This window comes from Rhinolophus ferrumequinum, chromosome 14 (assembly GCF_004115265.2).
Source record: "Rhinolophus ferrumequinum isolate MPI-CBG mRhiFer1 chromosome 14, mRhiFer1_v1.p, whole genome shotgun sequence".
In the NCBI taxonomy this organism is placed as follows: Eukaryota; Metazoa; Chordata; class Mammalia; order Chiroptera; family Rhinolophidae; genus Rhinolophus; species Rhinolophus ferrumequinum.
The window spans coordinates 56296691-56319411 of record NC_046297.1 but is presented as its reverse complement, the minus strand read 5'-3'; the positions used below and the strand labels follow the sequence as shown (position 1 = coordinate 56319411).

General features: G+C 34.7%; 1 protein-coding gene across 1 annotated transcript; it reads right to left on the bottom strand.

Moving 5' to 3' along the window:
* Positions 1–373: 373 nt before the first annotated feature.
* MED30 (mediator complex subunit 30) lies at positions 374–22351 on the bottom strand. Its single transcript, XM_033125726.1, has 4 exons — positions 22017–22351; positions 13815–13973; positions 11791–11895; positions 374–758 (listed from the first exon to the last, which is right to left on the bottom strand). Exons 1-4 carry the CDS (start codon positions 22191–22193, stop codon positions 663–665), a joined length of 537 nt encoding a protein of 178 aa, XP_032981617.1. The 5' UTR covers positions 22194–22351; the 3' UTR covers positions 374–662.
* Positions 22352–22721: the final 370 nt, after the last annotated feature.

Below are 22721 nucleotides of genomic sequence, written 5' to 3'. Positions count from 1 at the left end.
AGGGGATTGCTTCCTGGACTAAAGCAGGTAGCAAGTAAGCACAGTCGTGATTTTAGTTTTTGCTATCCTCGGAGTATGTGCTTCTCTCCTTTTAGAGACAGATCATTCCAGTTAAGACCAAACATTTGAAGAACATGATCAAAGTAATTCTCATCTACTTACAATATTACAAGTTAACTGTTTTCTCATTTTAACTTGTTTGGGACTCATACTGAAGTTTTTTAAAAAATTGAGTTGAAATGGTAACTTACATGTTATACTTTAATCAATTTGTACCGCACATTGATATTTTCATTTGCAAAAATGTTTACACCTCTCATTTTCTCCTAAAAGTGTAATGAAATGAGCAAAATCACCACGATCAAATTTAGAAATTTATTTACAAAACTTAGTTATTTTGCTTTTAGTAAAAGTTATTCAATTCACGAAGATTAACCAAAACACACACCGAATCAAAGTTTATTACAATAATCTTTCACAGAATCAACAACTTAAAACAAACTGCCAATGAATCCTTTCATTTAAAACCACAATGCAAAAATAGGAACTTTAATTCTAGTGACTAGAAGGCAAACAGATAAATAATCTTGTTCAAAGGGAAAAAAATACTTGAGGGAAAAAAATGGTGTAACATGTGTAAAGCAGGAAATTTAAATATCAGTTTAGTTTCTCATTGCCAACATGGCATTTATATCCCAGATGAGATTTCGTAATTGATCCATAATTTGCTTCAGCTGTTGATTCTTCTGTTTGAGTTTCTGTAGAAACAAAATAATTTATAAAAAAATGAAATATAGACACAAATTAGAAGATTAAAATGTCATAAGTTAGGCCTCTAATGATCCAGACAGAAATTAAGCTAAATATTTCCTTTAGGCAGAAGGTCTCAATCCTTTTCTGGCCACAGATATTCACTGACAAATTGAATTCTAACTCAGCCCACAGAGCTCTATCCGTGGCTCCAGCGCCTGCCTCTTTACTGATCCACTTCCACCATCAGAGAAAACAAGCTAAATATGTAATTGTTATAAAACCTATGTATATAGGTTTTCCAAGAGGAAGTGTAACAAAATGGTCAAGAATACGATCTCTAGGGCCAGATTCTTTCAGCTCCTTCACTAAATAAACATGTGACGCTGGACAAAGAACGTACATCTCTGTGCCTCAGTGTCCGCATCAGGAAAATGGGGTTAATAATTGAACTGACCTCATAAGAGCTGTTATGAGGATTAACAGATTTGGTTCATGTAAAGTGGAAGAACTGTGCCCGGCATATAAACAAACATCCAGCAAATGTTACTGGTAGGCATAGGCATGAGTTGTCAGTGTAGAAAACACAGTATAATACAAATGCAGTGCCTGGTGCAACTGGTCTTTCCAAACTGTGGCAGAAGTCACTGTTTGCCCACAGCATGAAGCGATCTACTTATAATTCGGAAAACTGAAGTAAAACGGCACAGTCCCCGACGTAACAATTGTCACAACTAAGATTTGCTGGAAACCCTGAATGCACTGGCCCGTGTCTCTGTCTCTCTATAACCGGGTTTCTACTAGACCACAGTTTATGAACTTCTTTTTAAGCATCCTTCCTCCAAATCCTATGTGGCAAATGTCTGCTTAGGTAAAACAAGATAAAAATAGAGAACTTTTGATCAAAGTGTTCACTAGCTATTATAATAATAATCATTACTCTTCAGTAACCTTTTGGAAACATTACAATTGGAAACAACATTTCATTAGATAACTTTAAAGACACTACATTAAAATTCCTCCAGATAAAGTAGTACACGTTCATTATTAAGAGGCCTAAAAAAGTCTCAATTTTGAATTCATTAAAGAGCAAACCAGGATTAGCTAACTTGCTCATATTACTTCTACCTAGAGTTAGAGAAGTAACAGGAAGTAGCTAAAAGAGAGGCCCAAGAAATTCTTATTGGAAAACAGAAAAGCAACTTACAGAGACTTCAATATTTATTAATTAAATTTAATTCATAGTATTTGAAAAGAGAATTAACACAGCACAGGTAAAACATAACCATATAATAATAGGGCATGTGTACAGTATGTACAGTACCATAAAGCTCACTTGAACTGCTTTTGGGGTAAAGATGCTGTCAGTATTTTAATTAGTCTCCTTGTTCAGTTTTTAGGTGGTCTATCTTCTATGTTCTTCTGTAAGTATATGGTAGTTATTAAAGCTGTTGTGTATATTATCTAAAAAAGTGGACCCAGATATCTGGGTGAGAGACAAATGTATAAAGTCTTTTTCATGCCAGAGACCAAGAAACTGACACTTCAGTCAGCAATGAGGGGTAGCATGGAAACAGGAGTATCAGAATAAAGGAACTATATTGGGAGGTGGGAAACCTCACTCCCAGTTCTAACTTTGCTTCTAACTTGCTGTTTGATCACAAATTCCTTATCCTCAGTTTTCCTGTTAATGCAACAGGATTATGTAATCTATGAGGCCCCTGCCAGTTCTACTTCTGTGTACCCATACATAAGACGCCAGTCAGTTACACATACACATGTGATGAACACCAGTAAGTTTAGTGAACTAATGAATGGCTTCAAAATGGTTCAAAGTCAGCTGCCCTTAGCACTGAGCTACCCCTCCTCTAGCTGTGAGAGACCTCACCTACCACGATCCCCGACTCAATTCTCATTTTTAGGAGGGAAGTGGGCAAGAGTTACTGAGTGAGAATAAAAGGAAGAGAAAGAATGTGACTGAAAAAAAAAAAAGAAAAAAAAATCTTTTTTTAAATCAGTACCTTCTATCTTGAATATATCACTTTAAAAAGTTTCAGAATATCACATTGGAATGGGATTCTGAGTCTGTAACACATTCTGTTCCATAAATATTGGCTCTGGGTTTGGTATTGAAAGGGAAGGAAAATGAATTAGAAACAACCCCTGCCTTGAAGAAATTCAACATCAAGTAGGAGGAAGATAAAGCCCAAATGACTAGACTATAACCTGGTGAGGCAGATAGCAGAGGAAAATATCAGATGCCTTGGAACCCCAAAAGATAGACACTGCCTCAGACTGGTAGGGGCAGCAAACAAGGAAAATATTGTTTGGGGGGTGGGTGTTTAGGAAAGTTGGTGGTGAGCAAAGGGAGGAAGGAGGATAAATTTGGGCTTGGTAGAGGATAATAGAATCTATCAAAATTCTTGAAAAAGAAATGTGATGTAAGCTGCAATGAAAAAGGTTAACTGGGCAAGAATGTGGGATGGTTTCTCCTAAGGAAATTCAATGGTGACAAATCTGTGTCCATGAAAAGACAGAGGAAGGATTTAAGTTTTGGGAACAGCTGAAAACCATTCAAAGGCCGAGGCGGGTGAAATAAGCTCAGTGATCACGTTTTCAGTATAAATTAAGGAGTAATTAGAAGTGGTGAAATTATATTCTTGGGTGGTTAAAAATAGACTTTAAAATCAATATCAAAACAGGTTGCAGACGGCTGCCACAATGCTTGCATCAGTGGAATAAATGCATAGCTTACCCATATGACTACTTTCAAGAATACACACTTGGAAATATAAATTCTAATATACTAGTTTAAAAAAAAAGCCTCATTAATTCGTAAAAAATAAAGTAAGAGAACTAAAAAACGTAGGGTATTTTCAAGATAATATTCAAATCAAGGCAATAGTAAAAAAAAAAAATTTAAGTGTGGTCTATTATAAAGCACTTGGGTCTTTTTTTCCTCCAAGATGCCACAAAGTTTTAAATTAAAAAAAAAAATTAGCATACCAATAAAATACCTAGAGCCAAAACACATCATGAAATTATCAACAGCAAAGCTGACAGTTATGCTTATTAGTGGTTAAACTGTAAATAAATTTTCATGATGTGACACAGAACTTAATATATACAATCTTACCACTGATTGATTTTAACAGAGGTTGACAGCTGCTATTATCAAAATCCATCAGCTGTGCCTAATTTGTTCCATTAACAGGTGAATGTGTAAGTAGAGTAGATACTTAAAAAAATTAGGTTTGTGCATGCCTGTAATTTAATATTCATACAAAGGCTATGACAATTGGTTAAAAATGTTTTAATTTCTAAATGGCAGGGATTGAATTATATATCAAGCCTGTAAAAACTACCCACATTCGTCATTCAATTTCATTTCACCATCAACAGAATAGTTTTAAAGCAAAATAGAACTCATTGTGAGGTTCTTAAAATGTATATAGTCTCAAACAAGTGTTCATCCTTTACCTGGGTGTCAGGGCTTATGGATTCCAGAATATGGGGGAAAAAAGAAAAAAAGAAAAAATATCTTTAAATAAGCCAAAAATCTGATGATTGAAACTAAGCCATTCTGTCATCTGATGATTTATATCAAATGCTGATTACACATTTCATGCCCCCAAGTTTCACGGCACTGTGGTAAGCATAGGTGGTATATACACTGTTAGAAACCACAGACCGTGTAGATTAAATATTAAATACCTCATCAATATGTTGTTCTGTGCCATTTCGAGTACACCACGAGATAGTAATATTTTGAAAATGACTGAGTGAGGGGCAACTGAGAGGTATACAAAGCTACTTATTTTATGAAGCCCATTTAGAATAAAAAGAACTAAAATATGCATTGTAATAAAACTGAGTATTTTTAATTGAATGCCAAGAACATAATTTTATTACTGATGATATTAGGCCCATAAAACAACTTAATCATTTAACATAAGCAAATGATAATATATTAAAAATACGGCCCAATATTTTTGTTTTGGTAAATATCTATCACAACATGAAACGGGTACTGCTTTATTTCCATTAGAGACCTATGTCCTCAAATAAGAAACCTATGCACTCCTGTGAAGTGTGAGCAGTGACAGACAACACATCTGACTGGCTCATGGCAGAAATTCCTGCACTTAGAATAAAGCCTGGCACAAAGCAGGTTCCCAAATATCTGAATGTTTTAATATGCAACAGAAAAATAACAAAAAGCCAAGTCAAAAATTTCCCAAAAGCCTAGAAGAGAAAAAACAGCCAAAAACAACAAACAAAATCATTTTGATGCATGTTCTTTTTTTGTTTTCCAGTTAATTATGGTCTGTTAGTATTTTTAAAAAATGACTATTTTTAAAAATGACTCATTTTATTATTCTATAGTAAATTACTTTGATATGTCACTAGCAAAGATTGCTATGAACCATAAAATTCTACTACTACCTAATAACTATTTTTAAAATTTTGCATAACAGGAAAGAATGGATTAAAATAATAGACAACATAAAGTTTATGAATAGAGATATAAGTAGTTGAAAATTAAATCAAATCAGTTAATTTGAACTTTCATTTTAATATCATCAGTGTGGTTATATAATTACATCAGGGTAACATTTTACCATCCGTAGGTGGCTATTGAAAATAAACATTTTTTCACAGAAACATTCTCAGGCGTGTGTGCCATTAAGGCAGAAAAATATATCAATTAATCATGAGCTTACTCAGTGTTCTAAAGATTTTCAATTACATATTTTAATCTTATATTCAAGAAGGGAGGTACAAAGTTGGAAGAAGTTGGAGGTAAAGCATAAATAAAATATGTTCATAAGCACTAATTATACATAAGATAACTTTGTTAACAGTCAGAATATGTGTTACATTTATGTTTTATTTAAGGAATGAGTTAAAAACCTCTTTGGGTCAAATAATCTACTTTTCTTAGTTTTTAGCTATTTCTTACCTTCTGCCTTCTTTTTAAGGGATTTCAATTGGAGTTAAACAAATCTTAGTCCTTTTCTTTTACCTCTGTTTGCCACCTAATTCTCCAGTCCTGTCTCAAAATATATTAACAAGTCCCAGGAAATAAAAGCTGTGAGGCCATCAGATGAACACTTCCCCTGTTACTCAAGAGAAGATACTTTCCCTCTAAATTCTCTTTTAAAAAATAATTCCCACAGAAATACAGGGCTGCGCTTTAAATCTGTTTAATTGAAAACTAAGGTGAAAAGTAGAAGGGGAGTGGTAAATGACTTGCAGAGGGGAGGAAACTGCACCCAAGCGATGCAGGCGGCATGCCACTGAAGATAGGGCTGATCCTCCAGGGAGAAAGGAGACGGGAGCCATCTCAAAGGCACCAAGTGAGGCCGAGGGATGAAAACTGGAGGAACAGCAGAAAGAACTACAGAGACTAGTGAGCGCCCCCGGTGCTCACTCCCACACCTAAGGAACCGGTGACTGGGTAGTCTCTCGCCATGCTCTGCCCCACCTCCTAGGGAATTAGGAGGTTTGTTTCCTGTGAAACTGAACCAGAACAGTTGTGGATTCATTGTTACCTGCACAGCAGAAGGCAAGAAGACAAGAGACTCTCTATGTAGAGCACTGGAATCTTCTTCTCTGAAGAAACTGAACAGCCATTTAAAAAAAAAAAAAAAATCTAGGAAACCGATAGTTGGGAGTTCCCCAAAGAAAAAAGCCAACTTGCTTCCTAATCTTGGTATGACAAAACCAACTCACAAGTCTCTGATTAGCTTTCTCATGTCTCACTCTTAAATATGAATGGCTCATGTTTAAGCATCAAATGCTCACCAGATCTTTTAGAGCCTCCCTCTAGAAAGACAAAAAGAACTATACAGACAGGGGTTGGCAAACTGTGACACATGACCTGTTATTCCAAGGCCCGTGAGGTAAGGATTGTTTTCACATTGCAACAAAGACCATGTGTGTACCATAAAGTCTAAAATATTTCTTATCTGGTCCTTTAAAGTCTGCCAAATCCTGTACTAGAAGATTAGAAGAATACTTTGAAATTTCTGAAGAAAAATAATTTAAAATAGAATTTTATAGCCAGCTAAGCTATCAGCTATGTGAAGGCTAAAATTTTAAGTCTTTGCATTTCTTCTAAAGAAACCACTGACATATGTACTTCACCAGTGAGGCAGTAAACCAAGAAAGAGGAAGATACGAGATTGAGTCAAGAGTGAAACCAACAGAAGAGGTGAAGGAAAACCTCAAGAAAATAGCTGCACAGCAGGCCTAGAGAGTATTTAATCCAGACTTAGCAAGAAGATAGAGGACTCTAGGGGGGAAAAGAACCAATAAATTGCCTGATCCTTTTTACTTTGTGGAAAGTTGAAAAACAGTACTGAGATGCTGCCACAGATGCAGAAAGAACTAACCAAAATTTTTAAAACTATAGAAATTAATTTCAGGAAAACAAAAAATTGTTCAACGAAGGAAATGTAACCCTAGTTTACTATGTGGCTTAGCAATAACCAATATTTATGTACCATAATAATATGAACACATTTACTGTACCCCAGTTATGACATAACTGCATTGAGAGGATTGGAGGAAAGAAAGTATGTAAGTGGGTCCAGGAGAGAGAGACTGTAAGAGACCTAATCCTCACGTAGAGAAAGTAATTCTTTTATACAACATATCCTTTGTACCTGTTACAGCTTTCATTTAAAGTTCACAAAATTCTAGGTCAATAGCAAATAAGGTTTTTAAAATTAAATTTATTGAGATTTTTAAAAATTAAATAAAATTTTTTATATTAAAATAAATTTATTAAAACATTGGATAATATCATATAATTTTCAGGTATAAAAGATTATAATTTGACATCTGTGTACTCTATCGTGTGCGCCCTACCCTAGTCTAGTTTCCTCCTGTTACCATATATTTGACCTCCTTTACCCACTCACTCTTTCCCCCTATCTCTTTCCCCTCTGTTAACCACCATTCTGTTGGCTGTATCTGTGAGTTTGTTTCTTCTGTTTTGTCAGTTGGTTTGTTACTTTTTGTTTTATATTTCACATATGAATGAAATCATTTTTTTGTCCTTTTCCATCTCTCTTATTTCACTTAGCATAATACTCTCAAGATCCATCCATGTTGTCACAAATGGAAATACTGCGCATTTTTATGGCTGAGTAATATTCCACTGTAAATATGTACCACATCTTCTTTATCCAGTCATCCATCAATGGACACTTAGGTTGTTTCCATGTCTTGGTGGTTATAAATAATGCTGCAATGAACATAGGGAAACATAAATCTTTACGAACAAGTGTTTTCATATTTTTTGGGTAAATACCCAGAAGAGGAATTGCTAGATCATGTGGTAGTTTTATTCTTAATCTTTGGAGAAACATACATACTGTTTTCCATAGTGGCTGCACTAATTTACATTCCCACCAACAGGGTACAAGGGCTGCCTTTTCTCCACATCCTCTCTACCACTTGTTATTGTATTTTCAACAGTAGCCACTCTAGTGGGTGCGAAGTGTATCTCACTGTGGTTTTGATTTGCATTTTCCTAATAGATAGTGAAGTTGAGCATCTTTTCATATGTCTGTTGGCCACCTATACGTCTTCCTTGGGAAAGTGTCCATTTAGGTCCTCTTCCAATTTTTAATCTGATTGTTTTCTTGTTGAGTTCTTTATATATTTTGGATATTAACTCCTTATTGGAGGTAGCATTTGCAGGTATTTTCTCTCATTTGGTTGTTGCCTTTTTGTTTTGTTGATAGTTTCTTTTGCTGTGCAGAAGCTTTTCAGTTTGATGTAGTTTCATTCATTTGTTTTGCTTTTACTTCCCTAGCCTTTGGGATCAAATTCACAAAAACCCCTCTGAGACCAAGTTCCATAAGTTTAATGCCTGTGTTTTCTTCTATGTATTTTATTGTTTCAGGTCTTAAATTCATGTCTTTAATTCATTTTGAGTTAATTTTTGTGTATAGTGTTAGATAGTCTAAGTAGTCTAGTTTCATTCTTTTGCATGTGGCTGTCCAATTTTCAACACCATTTATTAAAGAGGCTTTCCTTTCTACATCGTATGTTCTCGGCTCTTGCGTCAAAAATTAGTTGTCCATGTATGTGTGGGTTTATTTCTGGGCTCTCAATTCTATTCCATTGGTCTGTGTGGCTGTTTTTCTGCCAACACCATACTGTTTTGATTTGTTTAGTTTGAAGTCAGGGAGGGTGAGACCTCTAGCTTTGTTTTTTCTTAGCATTGTTTTGGCTATTTGCAATCTTTTGTGGTTCCATTCAAATTTGAGGATTTTTTTGTTTTATTTCTGTGAAAAAATGCCATTGGGATATTTATAGGGATTGCATTAAATCTGTAGATTGCTTTAGGTAATACGGACATTTTAGCAATTTTTCCAGTCCTTGCACACAGAGTATCTTTTCATTTCTTTGTGTTCTTCAGTATTTTTCAAGTGTCTTGTAGTTTTCAGTGTTCAGGTTCTTCACCTCCTTTAAGTTTATTCCTAGGTATTTCATTATTTTTGTTGCAATTATAAATGGGATTGTTTTCTTCATTTCTCTTATATTTTGTTGTTAGTATATAGAAATGCAACAGCTTTTTGTATATTGATTTTATATCCAGCAACTTTGTTTATTGTTTCTAATAGTTTTTTGATAGTGAGACTTTTCTGATTACACACTGTCAAAGTATAACAATATTCTAATTATATGAAAGGTCTTTTAAAAAATAATCAAGAATGAGTTATTTCTAAGCCATTAAATGGGATAAAAAGGGGAACTTAGAGAAATGAAAAGTGAAATGAAACATATATTTAGAAAAATTTTATCTTTCTGAATTTGCACAAGTATTTTTTTTTAATATCATAAAATCTATGGTAGAGAACTATATGTCACATGTAGTACTTGAAATTAAAGTTATTATTACAATGGTGTTTTATTTATATACATTTCACTGTATTTTATAAAAAAAATCCTTATTACAGAAAAGAAAAATAAATCGAACACATTTATTGTGAATTAATACATAGATTATTAACAGAAACACAACACTTCTTAATAAATGAAGGCCTCATCTCTGGCCTACCAAACATCACTTATTCTTCACGATCGAAATTTAAAGGTCCCAAGCCCCTCCTCATTCCCTCCTAATTTCCTACTATGATTTCTTTATGCTCATTCATTACTGTCAAATTTGCTGGAAATAGTCTTAATTTGTATTTCTCCTTTTTTAAAAAAAATTAGTTTTATTTTATAAAATCTATACGTCTTTTTCCTTTCTCCTTAGTTTTAATATATATTTTTCTTTTAATTTTCCAGTATTTTGTTTTACAGTTCTTATTTTTCAACTCTGACATTCATTTTGACATATGATGCAATATAAAAACTAACTTAATTTTCTCCCAAAGTTTCTAATTTTAAGACTAAATTTCCTCTCTGTCATATTAAATTCTCATATACAATAGCAAGACTACTGTCCTGGCTATTTTACTAATCTTTCTATTCTTATGCCAGTATTTCACACTTAATTATTGTTTTTATACTGTGCTTCATATTATGTTTAATTTTTAAAGCAAAGATAGCTGTTTCATTACTCCTATTAGTATTGTCTTTGATATTTCAGTACACTCAAAAGAAAAAAATTCCCATCTGGATTTTATTTGGATTTGTTTTTTGATTAGTATTACACTAAAGCCTCATGTTTGTGTACTTTCAAATACCTAGTTAGATTTGGATTGTTACTATATTAAAGCTATAAAATAATCAAGATGGCATTTTAAGGATATTTATTGGCCACATAAGAACTTTATAAGAACTTTTAATTTTTATATACTGCTTTTATGTATCTTAAAGTTTAATACATATATCATTGAGATAATTCCTAACTACTTAGTATTTGTTGTTGCAATTGTGAATAGGTTCTTATAACCTACTTGGTTTAAGCATTATAAGAGAATTGCATCAATCTTATATTAAGCCTTTTTAGTTTTATCAAACTCTTATTGATTCTAGTTGTTTATCAACTGAGTTTCTTTGAGGTTAAGAAGTTTGAGTTATATTATGTACAAGCTTAACAAATTTAACAAGCTTGTAAACATATTACAATCCCTGTTTCCTAAAGTTTATTTCTGTTTTGTATCTTTTTGTACTGTCTATAATTTCTAAAATAATACTAAACATAGTGGTGTAAGGCATTTTATGCCTTAAAAAGTATGAAAAATGTTGGTTGTTTATCAGAAATAAAGACTAAAAAAAAACAATAGTTTTGAATGTTCTTTAAAATCAGCAACATTTAAATTTTATCAAATGTCTTTTAGATCTGAGAAAAATTTTTTTTTTTTTACAATTTTATATTATGTATTATGTATATAAATTGAATTATCCTCATACACACTTTAGAAAATCCTCTTTGTGGTGGATTGTTAATACCCTGTTGAATTCTAATTGGAATTAAAATTTCAGGAGGAAATTGGTAGTTTTATTTATTGTGCTACTGATAAGATTTTGGTAAGCTTGGGTTTTGTTTCCACCATAGAATGAACTGACAGCTTTCCCTATTTCTCAACTATATGAACATCTTCTGAACTTTTCAAAGTATTCAGCAATAAACACATTTAGTTTTGGAACTTTTGGGGTAAGGGAGTAGGTAGGGTAGGGTAATGCTTTGATAACTTTTTCAATTTTATTCAGGTGCTGAGACATTCACATTTCCTATTTGTAAATTTTTATAATTTGTTGCTTGGAATATGCTGGGAGCTAGAGGCTAGAGTTTTGCCTAGAAAAGAAAAAAGTAAATGGGTAAATAAATGGGTTGTGACTGAGTGCCTATGAAGCTTTTCTAAGAGCTTTATTGCATGAATTCTGCAATCTCTCTTCTGACTATTCGGATGACATTTCTGCTTACCTTTTAGTTCTTGGTTGTACTCTGAGTTAAATTTGCCACAGAAACCACTTCATGTAATTCTATAATTCAAATTATGTTTTTAGACTCCCTTGTAAATTTTATCAATAATTCTGAAATAGAAAATGTACAGACTAATGACTCACTTTATTTACTTCGGCAATTTCTCGCCTCTCTTCACTAGCAAATCGAGGTGGGCCAGCCCGATCGTCATTCTTTGAGCCATCTTCTTCCACATATGGAATAAGTTGCTGAGAGTGACAAACAAAAGTTAAAAGTCAAAAATATGATATAAAATGTCCCATTACACTGGTATAGATGAGTAAGATTAAAATCAGTTTTTATACTTCTAATAGTATAAACATAAATTTCAATTTCGATGGTCTAAAGTAACAGCTTTAGAAGTTTATCATTTCAGTGCATTCTATACATGAGTTTTTCAGGTTTCTTTTGCAAAATAGCCCGTATAACACTAGTTGTCACATACAAGTTAGTAATCGCCTACTCATTCAATCAGCAAATATTTAATTGCCAGACCCTGGGGAAGACACTACAAAAATAATGACAAATAAGGTGTGATTCCCATACCTAAGAAATTCATGGTCTATGGAGATAGAAGAGTTTTGCACTCAACTACACGAGAAAGGAACTTCATGGATGTGCATTATTATATAAATGTCATTTACTTGCTGTCTAGAACCTCAGTGTAGTATATGCAAATTCCTAGATGTCATAACTTCTTTTATTTGGGGGAAAGCCTCCTTTTTTTGTAGGAGGAAAAAAATTCATATAGCAGTGTAACTTCTAGCAGAATTATAATTAAATATGTATAATTTGTGATGAAGTTTATTTGATGAAGCCCCTTGTAGATGTGACAGACTTCAGGAATGATATACATTACCAATGTAGAAACAGGCCAGAGGTAAATAACTGGTACAACCAGGAGTCCTCTGACCCAACTTCCTGAAATTCCTGGGACAAATACAAACTTGCCCACATCCACAGCCACTTTCTTCCTTTCCTCTCTAGTGCAGTTGTGCTTCCTCCTGAAGGTGATTATCTCCATCCTGTGCTGATTCCTCTGCCCTCCAGTCTTCATTATTTACTCCTCTGCCTCCAACCTTTCCCTACTGTTTTCATCCTTTATCATCTAAACATATTGCAGTCTCTCATTTGGAGGGGAAAACAAAACCAAACGAAAAAACCCTGACTCCATTCCTCCTTCCAGGTACTGCTTTCCTCCCTTGCTTTTTATCTAAGCTTCTTGAATGATGGATACCCACTTGCTGGCTCCAGTGCCTTATTTCCTGTTTAAATCTTCAACTCACTGTGACCTGATTTCTTGTTGCTACCATTTCACTGAAGCTCTGCTCAAATATAGCAACAATTTTCTTCCAACAAAATCGACTGGACAGTTTTCATTCCTTCTTTTCCTTGACTTCTTTGCAGCATCTGACAATATCAACCAAGTTTCTGATCTTTTCCCACATCTCTGACCACTTCTTTTTGGCGGTTTTGAGTTTATTCTTTCTTTGTTCATCCCTTACATGCTGATCACTCAAAAGGGAAGCACTGATCATATGAAATTGTTCTTTGTATGTAGTGAAAGAACATCCAAACCTTCCCAGCTACCTTTGGTGGCGGAGATATAACTTGTCAACAGGAAAGGGCCACCTATAAAAATATATACCTAATTAACTAAAATATATCTATAATCCAAGATTAAATTTAAAGAAGATATTTTAAAACTAGAGTGATTCCACTAAGCTAATCTAAGTTAATAATAATGAAAATTAATCTTTATCCATAAAGGACTTACATAAAAACCATTTTTAAAGTATTTTACAATACTATTAAAACTACTACCAAAAAGCATGCATGGATTTAATTAGAAGGAGACACTGACAACAATGATAAAACTGCTACAGACAACCCTCTCCTCCCAACAACAAAAATTCACTAATAAACCTGGATGTTAAAGTCTATAGGAAATTATTAACATGAAAAATATAGTACTATATATATATATAGCCATATACATAGATATATATCACATTTAAAATCTGGAAATATTGCAAAAATAGGAGAATGTGAGAAGAGAAAGAAATTACAAATGTCTCAAGACTATCTTACATCTCACATTCATCCTCCCTCTACCACTAAAACTTGCCTCTACTGGAATGGGATCCATCCCTCCGCAGTTTTCATTGCATTTGTCATAGACCAATCTCAGCTTCCGGAAGAGAATAGAAAGTTGGCGAAGATGATCCTGCAGCTTTGCTAACCGGTCTTGATATGTTCCAGTATGGTACGTGACACCATTTGGCAGCTTATCAGGCAAAACAATAGAAATATAAAAACGCAAATCAAGATTTTCTATAACTAAAGCTAGCAAACAATTTTTAAGCACCGTGTAAACACAAACGGTTCCTAACAGTTAATCAAGTACAATTTTCAGCATTTAAGAGGAATATCTGCTCATTTCCTAGCTCTTTGGCACAGTCAGTGCTGTAAAACACACCTAGAAAAAACTTTGTGATAAGCTCCTCTGACCAGGTGAAATGTTTTTCCCCTCTAATTTTTGAAGTATATTACAACTTTAAAAAGAATGTACAATTTTAATATTACTTACTATTTTATTATACAGAGGCAGCAAGCTGCTGAACTCAACCAGGAAGTTAAAAATAAAATACAAAAAAAAAAGAAAAAAATGAAAACAGGACTTTTTCAGAAGAAAAATAATACTATGATTGCAAAGTAATCTCAAAATACCTTAACTGGTAAGATAATTAAGATGTTCAAGGAACACATTAAAATATAAACCTGTCACCAAAGTAAATATAAAGCAAGAGGTACAGGTGCAAATCAATCTGACTTGAACATCATTCTTACAAGTAATGCTATGATCATAACTCTGTCTTGCATGCTTATACATTTTAAATCAGGAATTTTTATCAAAAGAAGCCAAATCTATATATTGAAATGATGATAAAATCACAGATAAATGGAAATTGACTATTACTTCTTTAGAACTTATAACTAAATTGGTACTTTTTGTGCCTTGCTGAAACTCATGAATGAAATCTGCCTTTCTCTGTACGTCTACATTTTATTTCCACAAGCGGATCTGTGAAATCATGCTAACATCAGAAATAACATTTACACCATGTTGTCTAATATACAAGGTGCGCTCTCGTTATAAGCACTTTCCCGTACACTTACCTTGGGGATTAAAGTGACAAAACTAAACACTGTCTAATAGCTAGATCAGTCCCATCTTTCTAAACCTCAGTTCATTTTTTTTTTCATTTTTCAACAGATAAAATAGAAATGCAAAAAAAAAAAGTGCATGGTGCAATCTTCTGAGGAAAAAGAAAACAGAACCACTATCATTATAAGTAGGTAAAACCATAAACACGGAAAAGACTGGAAAGGATTATATTGATGAAAGAAATATTAGAGAGATCGACTTGAATGATTTATCTTTTCTCACTTCCAAATTTCCTATAATGTAATAGTTTATAAGATAAGGAGATGGATGCTCTGAAATTATTTGAAATGAGATATTGTTAGGATTTTCAGAAATTCTCAAGCATGAAAACATTCTGAGTGCAGTATCTCAAAGAAATGTGATAAAATTCCACAGGCTGAATTAGTCAAAACAGTCCAAAGGGGAAAGGCATTAAAAGTTCAACCCACCCAATACAATGTAGGATTTCTCCTCTTTACTTTTCCAATTTATGAATTTTCACAGACACTAACAATCAGAGAAACATTTCAAAGGATCCCTGCTTTCCTATTTGGGTGATAATAGGGAATATAATGATTGTATCTTACATACAGAAGCACTCTGTACTTTTATTATGGTGTTTACTGGTTTAATACTTTGCCCATATTCTCTACTTAGTGAAAACTGGAACTTATTTACAGTTGTATCACTGGATTTAGTGCAGTACACACAACAGAAGGTTTTGAAATACAGTCTGAATTATTTTACTTTGGTGAGTTATTTTATTCATAAATCTACACTTAAAATTCACTTAGAAGTGTGTGTAATGTAAAAGGACCCTTAGTAAATCTTTTCATAAAGGAAAACCAAATCCTTTTGAAATGCAAAGAATCAGCTTCCTCTAATTCACCTACTTGGTGAGTTTGGGTATTAGTTTTCATATACAACATCACTTCTCAAAGAAGGGAACAATTAACTAATTCCAAATATTACTGCACTTTTTTCATGTGTCAAGCACTGTTCTAGAAACATGGGAGACAGACAAGTTTCCTATGCCCTTTGGTATACACTGGTGTAGATGTTTAGCTGAAAAGCTCATCAACAGTGATCTCACTTGTGAATCCTGATGAAGATCCGTAAATACAGGACCATACCACTAGCACCAAAAAGCATTCAACTCAATTCAACATGTACTGTTAAAACAAATATAAAACTCTTAATAAACATTCCCCACTGTGACAAAATAGATTTGTTTCAGTTAAAAAGTCAGCACCATCATTAACGTGGAAACATTAACATCATTCTCACTGAAGTCAGGAACAGAACAGGATTTCTGTCTAAGACTAACGCTAGTGAACCCTGTGCTGGAGGCACTAACCAATGCAATTAGACAAGGGAAGAGAAAAAAAAAAGTTGAAACATTAAAAAGGAAGTGGTATAGACATCTCTACAAATGATATGATAAAGGGTTATTATCAAAAGAATTCAAGAAGGAGATGGTACAAAATTAATACAGAGGAAAACAACAGCTTTGCTTTCATATATAAAAAGAAACAAAAGAAAATGAGAAAGGAAAAAGACCCCATTTACAATAGCAACAATATCTAGGAATAAACTTGAAAAATTCCAAGATAAAAATGAAAACTTCAAATATTCCATAGGGATACAAAGAAGGATATTCCATGTTCTTGGTTGGTAAGACTCAATATAATACTGATGTCAGATCTAAGTTAAATGAACCTATGAATTTGACCTCAAAGGCAGGGGAAGTAAAAGCAAAAATAAATGAATGGGACTATATCAAACTAAAAAGCTTCTGCACAGCAAAAGAAACCATCAACAAAACAAAGAGGCAACCAACTGAATGGGAGAAGATATTTGCAAAGAACACCTTCCGATAAGGGGCTAATATCCAAAATATATAAAGAACTTGTACAATTCAACAACAAAAAAACAAACAATCCAATTAAAAAATGGGTGGAGGACCTGAATAGACGCTTCTCCCAATAACACATACAAACCGCAAACAGACATATCAACTTCACTATCTATTAGGGAAATGCTAATCAAAACCACAATGAGATATGACCTCACACCTGTTAGAATGGCTCTTATCAACAAGACAAATAATAACAAGTGTTGGAAAGGCTGCAGAGAAAAAGGAATCCTCATATACTGCTGGTGGGAATGCAGACTGGTGCAGCCACAATGGAAGACAGTGTGGAGGTTCCTCAAAAAAATTAAGAATAGAATTACCATATGACCTGCAATCCTTCCTCTGGCTACCTACCCAAAGAATCTGAAAACATATATCCATAAAGATATATGTATCTCTGTGTTCACTACAGCATTATTCACAGTGGTCAAGACTTGGAAACAACTGAAGTGTCCTTCGATAGATGAATGGATAAAGAAGATGTGGTACGTATGTAAAATAGGGTATTATTCAGCCATAAGAAAAGATGAAATACTGCCATTTGCGACAACATGGATGGATCTTGAGATCATCATGCTAAGTAAAAAAAGTCAGACAAAAGTCAGAGAGAAAAAGTCAAGAACCATTATGATTTCATTCATATGTGGGATGTACAACTAAAACTGAAAGCAACAAACAAGACAAAAAAACAAACACAAACTCAAAGACACAGACAACAGATCAGTGGTTACCAGAGTAAGAGTAAGGAGGCAGGGGAGATGGTTGAAGAGGGTAAAAGGGGTCAAATATATAGTGACAGAAGGAGATTTGACTTTGGGTGGTGAACGCACAATGCAATATACAGATGTATTATAGAATTGTATGCTTGAAACCTATATAATTTTATTAACCAATGCCATCCCAATAAATTTAATAAAAAAATAATTTTGTATTAGGGGAAAAGAAAGAAGAAATGGTACATATATACAATGGAATATTGCTCAGCCATAAAAAGGAATGAAATCTTACCACTGCGACAAAATGTGGCAACGACTGTGTATAGTGCCAGGTGGGTACCAGACTAATTGGGGGGATCACTGCATAAATTATATAAATGTCTAACCACTATGCTGTACTAATATAAAATAATATTGAATGTCAACTGTAGCTGGAAAAAAAATAAAGTTTTAAAAAATGTGAACAGGTTTTTCTCAGAATTAAACAAGCTCATTCTAAAGTACAAGTGAAGCATAAGCAAGAATAGCCAAGGCAATTCTGAAAAACAAGTGTAAACACATTATAGAGCATCAATAACTATGTTTGGCATTACAACATAAGAGGCAGGTAGCTAAGTGGAATAGAACACAACATGCAGAAACAGACTCATTTGTCTAAAGCATCTGAAATCAATGGAGGAGGAAATGAATTATTCATTTAACATTTTGGAAAAACTAAGGCTGGAGCCATACCTCACACTTGATTCTAGGATAAATTCCATATGAAATTCCATATCAAAGTTTTAACTGTAAAAATGAAACAAAAGGAAATGTATATGATTCATAAATAGATCAAGAGATGCTCAAACTCATTCAAACTAGGAGAAATGGAGATTTTTTTCTGCCATGACATGACCAAAGATCCAAAAATATAACTCACTGTGTTAAAGCCCAGTTGTCGGTCTTGGTCAAGACATGGTAGCATAAACTGGTACAACCCCCATGGAGGGTAATTCATCAAAATATATCTAATTATAGAAGTGCATAGCCATATCTAAGAACTTATCCTACAGGTATACCTGCGCATTTATGTAGGAGTTATTCGCTGTAGCATAATAGCCGAAGAGTAAAAGCAACCTAAATGTCTTTCACTAGAGAACTGGTTAAATAAATCACATTATGTCCATGCAGTGAATTAGTATACACTTCAAAAGGAAAAGGAAGTATTTTCTGTATGGATATGAATAAACTCCAAAATATACCAAATAAAAAAAGCAAGGCACAAAATGTTGTGTATAACATACTACCATCTGTGCAAAAGGGAGGAAAATGAAATATACATACACATTTGCTTAAATATGCATAGACTATCTGGAAGGATACACAAGAAAAGTAATAAAAATCATTAACAATCATTTCTTGTGGAGAAGGGTTAGAGAGCTAGCCGATAGGGAGGGGAGAGAATGTTCCCCGTAAGTCCTTTTTTATTTCTGAATGTATTATGTATTCAAAAAATTGTTTTAAAGATGTAAAGGATAATAAATAGAACCAAAGCAATACTTTCTTATGCAGGGAATCTTTTTCTATTTTTCAGAGAATTTTTATAAGAGTTTATGTGAGCCAAACTGATGACATATGACAGGGAGCAAGATCTCAAGTGCTCCAATGCAGGGAATCTTAACCTGGGATCTAGAGATCCTTAGGGAGACATCCATTAATCATTCCCTGAAACTTTAGTCAAAATGTATTAGGTTGGTGCAAAAGTAATTGTGGTTTAAAATGTTAAAAACAATTGCAAACACCTCAATTACTTTTGCACCAACCTATTATATATGTGCATTTTTCTCAAAAGAGAATCCATAGTTTCATCTGATTCGCAAGAGGCTAAAGGACACCTAATAAATAAAGAACCACTTCTCTAAAACAAATGCTTAGAAATAATCTCAGCAGTTCGTATTTATGGTACTTGATCTTTCCTGATTCATAATATAGAAGATAATTTTTGAAAATTGGATACTTTAAAAAATGAGTTAGTAAATACCTGATACGTAGTCCTGTTTGTACCATTACTTCTAGCTTTCTGGAAATGATGGAGCACACTAGTGTTTCTGTTTCAGCCAATTGTAATATGCCCCAAAGGGTCTTAGATGAGTTAAACCACAGAACTCACACTTAAAAGAGCCACAAAGAAATAACTATCACAGTCTCTTACAGATTGGTTTTGTACATACGTTCACATGTAATCCAGTTATTGGTAATACTTTTTGGAAAACGTTTTAGTTCTTTCTGTGCAGGTCATGGATATTTATTTTATCTGTTTTAATACTAAAAATTGTTTGACAGCAAATTAGTACTATAAAGAGATTAATAGGAAGAGCTACTAGCCATGTGAGATGTTGAATAAATTCTCTGTTTAAGCCTAAGTTTTCTTAACTATAAAGTAGGGATAAAAATACTCCTTAGAACTGCTCTTACAACAGTGTACCTGACCAAGGAGAGTACTTAGTAAATATTAGCTGTTAGTTCTCCAGTCCTAATTCATACAGAATGTTAAAAGTAAAGAAGAAAATTTTCAGGTGGCTTTTTGGGAATCCATGTATGTGGAAGGCAGACATAAGTCATATTCGGATTTTTGACTGTGTGGGTTGTGGGCACCCCTAACTCCAATGTAGTTCAGGATCAACTGTATTTGTTCAATTCTGAGATCATTTAATCCATACTTTAATCATTTTAGATACTACTCTATTAATTTTGAAAGTAATTGCCAACGGTCATATCTTCTCTTAGATTCCCTTTGAATTGTTTCATACTGGCTTACTGACATGGTCTTAAAAGATTTCTACACAATTGAATTACTTTTAAAATCAGGAGGAAAAAAAATCTCAATAACTTAAAAAACAAAAACAAAAAGGAAAAAAAGCAGTCAACTACTCTTTGGTATATCCGTAGAAGTAAGTATCGTAAGAGTCAGAAGACCTGATTTCAAATTTACTCTGACTAGCTTTGGGCAAGTCACTTTACCTCTCAGAAACACAGAAGCCTCATCCATAAAACAAGAATGATATCCACATCATGTAGTAGTAAGATGAGCAAGCCAGTAAAATATGGGTTAGCAAAATGGTGCTGGAACAATTGGGTATCCAAATGAAAAAAATGCACTTGGATGCACTCCTGTCATAATATAAAAAAAAATTCAGTCAATGTGGATCATAGACCTAAATATGAAACCTAAAACTATGAAACTTCCAAAAGAAAATATAGGAGAAAATCTTTGTCACCTTCGATTAAACAAAAATTTCTTAGGTACAACACCAAAAACAAAATCTGTCAAAGCACAAATCAGTAAGTTGCACTTCATCAAAATTTAAAATGTCTGGTTCTTCCAAAGGCAATGTGAAAAGAATTAAAAGACAAACCAAAGACTTGGAGAAAGTAAGAAAGTATCTGCAAGCAAAAAAACAAAAAACCAAAACACCCCCCAATAACAAGTGCAAAGGAGAATGAGGAGTAACTAGAATAGAATCTGCAAACACTGCTGAAGGGAATGTAAAATGGTACAGCCACTTTGGAAGCGTCTTCATTTGGTGAACATTTACCATGTGATCCAGCAATTCCACGCTAAGCATCTGTCTACTCAAGAGAAATGAAACACGTTCATAAGAATATTTCTTTCTAGGTGAACCCTCATAGCAGCATTTTTATAATGGCTCCAAAGGAGAAATGACCCAAATGTCCATCAACACAAATCGTGATATATTCATACAATGGAACACTATAAAGCAATAAAAGGAATTACCTCATACATGGTAAGTGAAAGGAACCAGACCAAAAAAAAAAAAAAAAAAGATTACACAATATATGATTCCATTTATATGAAACTCTAGAAAATGCAAACTAATTTATGGTGCCAGAAAGCAAATCAGAGTTTGCCTGTGGATAATAGGCCGGAAGTAAAGATTTCAAAGGGGCATGAAGAAACTTTTGGGGTGATGGATGACGGTGTCACAAGTATATACATGCGTCAAAACTATTTAAAAACGCATTTTATACTATGTTACTTACACCCAAATAAAGCTGTTTCACAAAAATGGTTGGCAGAATCTTAATTTTCACTCCTTAGACTCTCAGAAAGTGTTTTACTGGAAAAAGATGAGATGAAAGTTAAAGTAGTCAAAAGAGGATAGCGGAGTGAGGCCCACATTTACCCTGAAAGATACAAGAGTTTGCCTAGTAACCAGAGAACCCGCTCGAATCTAGGAAATGTGGCTCCCATCGTCCAGAAATCCGGTCTGGAAAACATTGCCTTTACATCGCAGACTCTTGGGGACAAACACATCAATGAAGAACACTTACGAATGTAAATGAGGTCGACCCTACACTTGAGGTTTGCCCAGGGCAGCCCCGCAGACGCCCAAGGACCCCGCGTGACGACTAAACCAGAGCCCCTTTCCCTCGCAGACGCATCCCGATTTCTCCACGCATCACAGGCGAGGCGCCCGCCCTCCTTCACACCTGCATGTTTCTCAAGAGCTGGAAGATCTCCATGGTGCGGTATACGATGTCCTGCACAGTCTCCTGCCCGATCCTGCAGAGCGATGCCGTGTTGACCTCCCGGGCGGCCTGCTGAGCCTGGGGCCCGGCGAAGGGCCCGGGGGCCATCCCCGACGCCGCCAACGGAGGGGTCGACATGCTGCGGCTGTGGCCTCAGGCCCGCGGGGTCTGAAAAGAGGTGTCGGGGGTCCTCCTGGCCAGGGGCTGCTGTCGGCCTCTGCGTGAGACCTTGTAAGATTCCGGCGGCCTGATTTCAAAACAGCGGCCGTGACTTCCGCCCACCGTGACGTACGCGTCATCAAACGTCATGGGCACCTCCCACTCGGCGGACCCTGGGAACTGTCTCTGCGCAAAGCCGGCTGCGATTGGATCATATGCCCGAGGGGCGGGACGGACGGGTTGAGTAGCCAATCACCAGCTGCACTCCATCCAGAGGTGGTGGTGCGCGGGGCAGGCTTTCCTAGAGTTCATTTCCCAGGTTCTCGGCCCTTCGATAGGATTCTTCATAGGACTCTTTTGTATTAGTTTCCTTGCTGAACATTTCCTCCTAACAAGCCTACGAAGTTTGTAGTATTATTGCCCTTTTACAGCTAGGAGGCAGGTTCAGAAGGGCTAGTTTAACTTGTTTAGTCGCAGGCAGCTTGCCACTGGTAAACTGCGATTTGA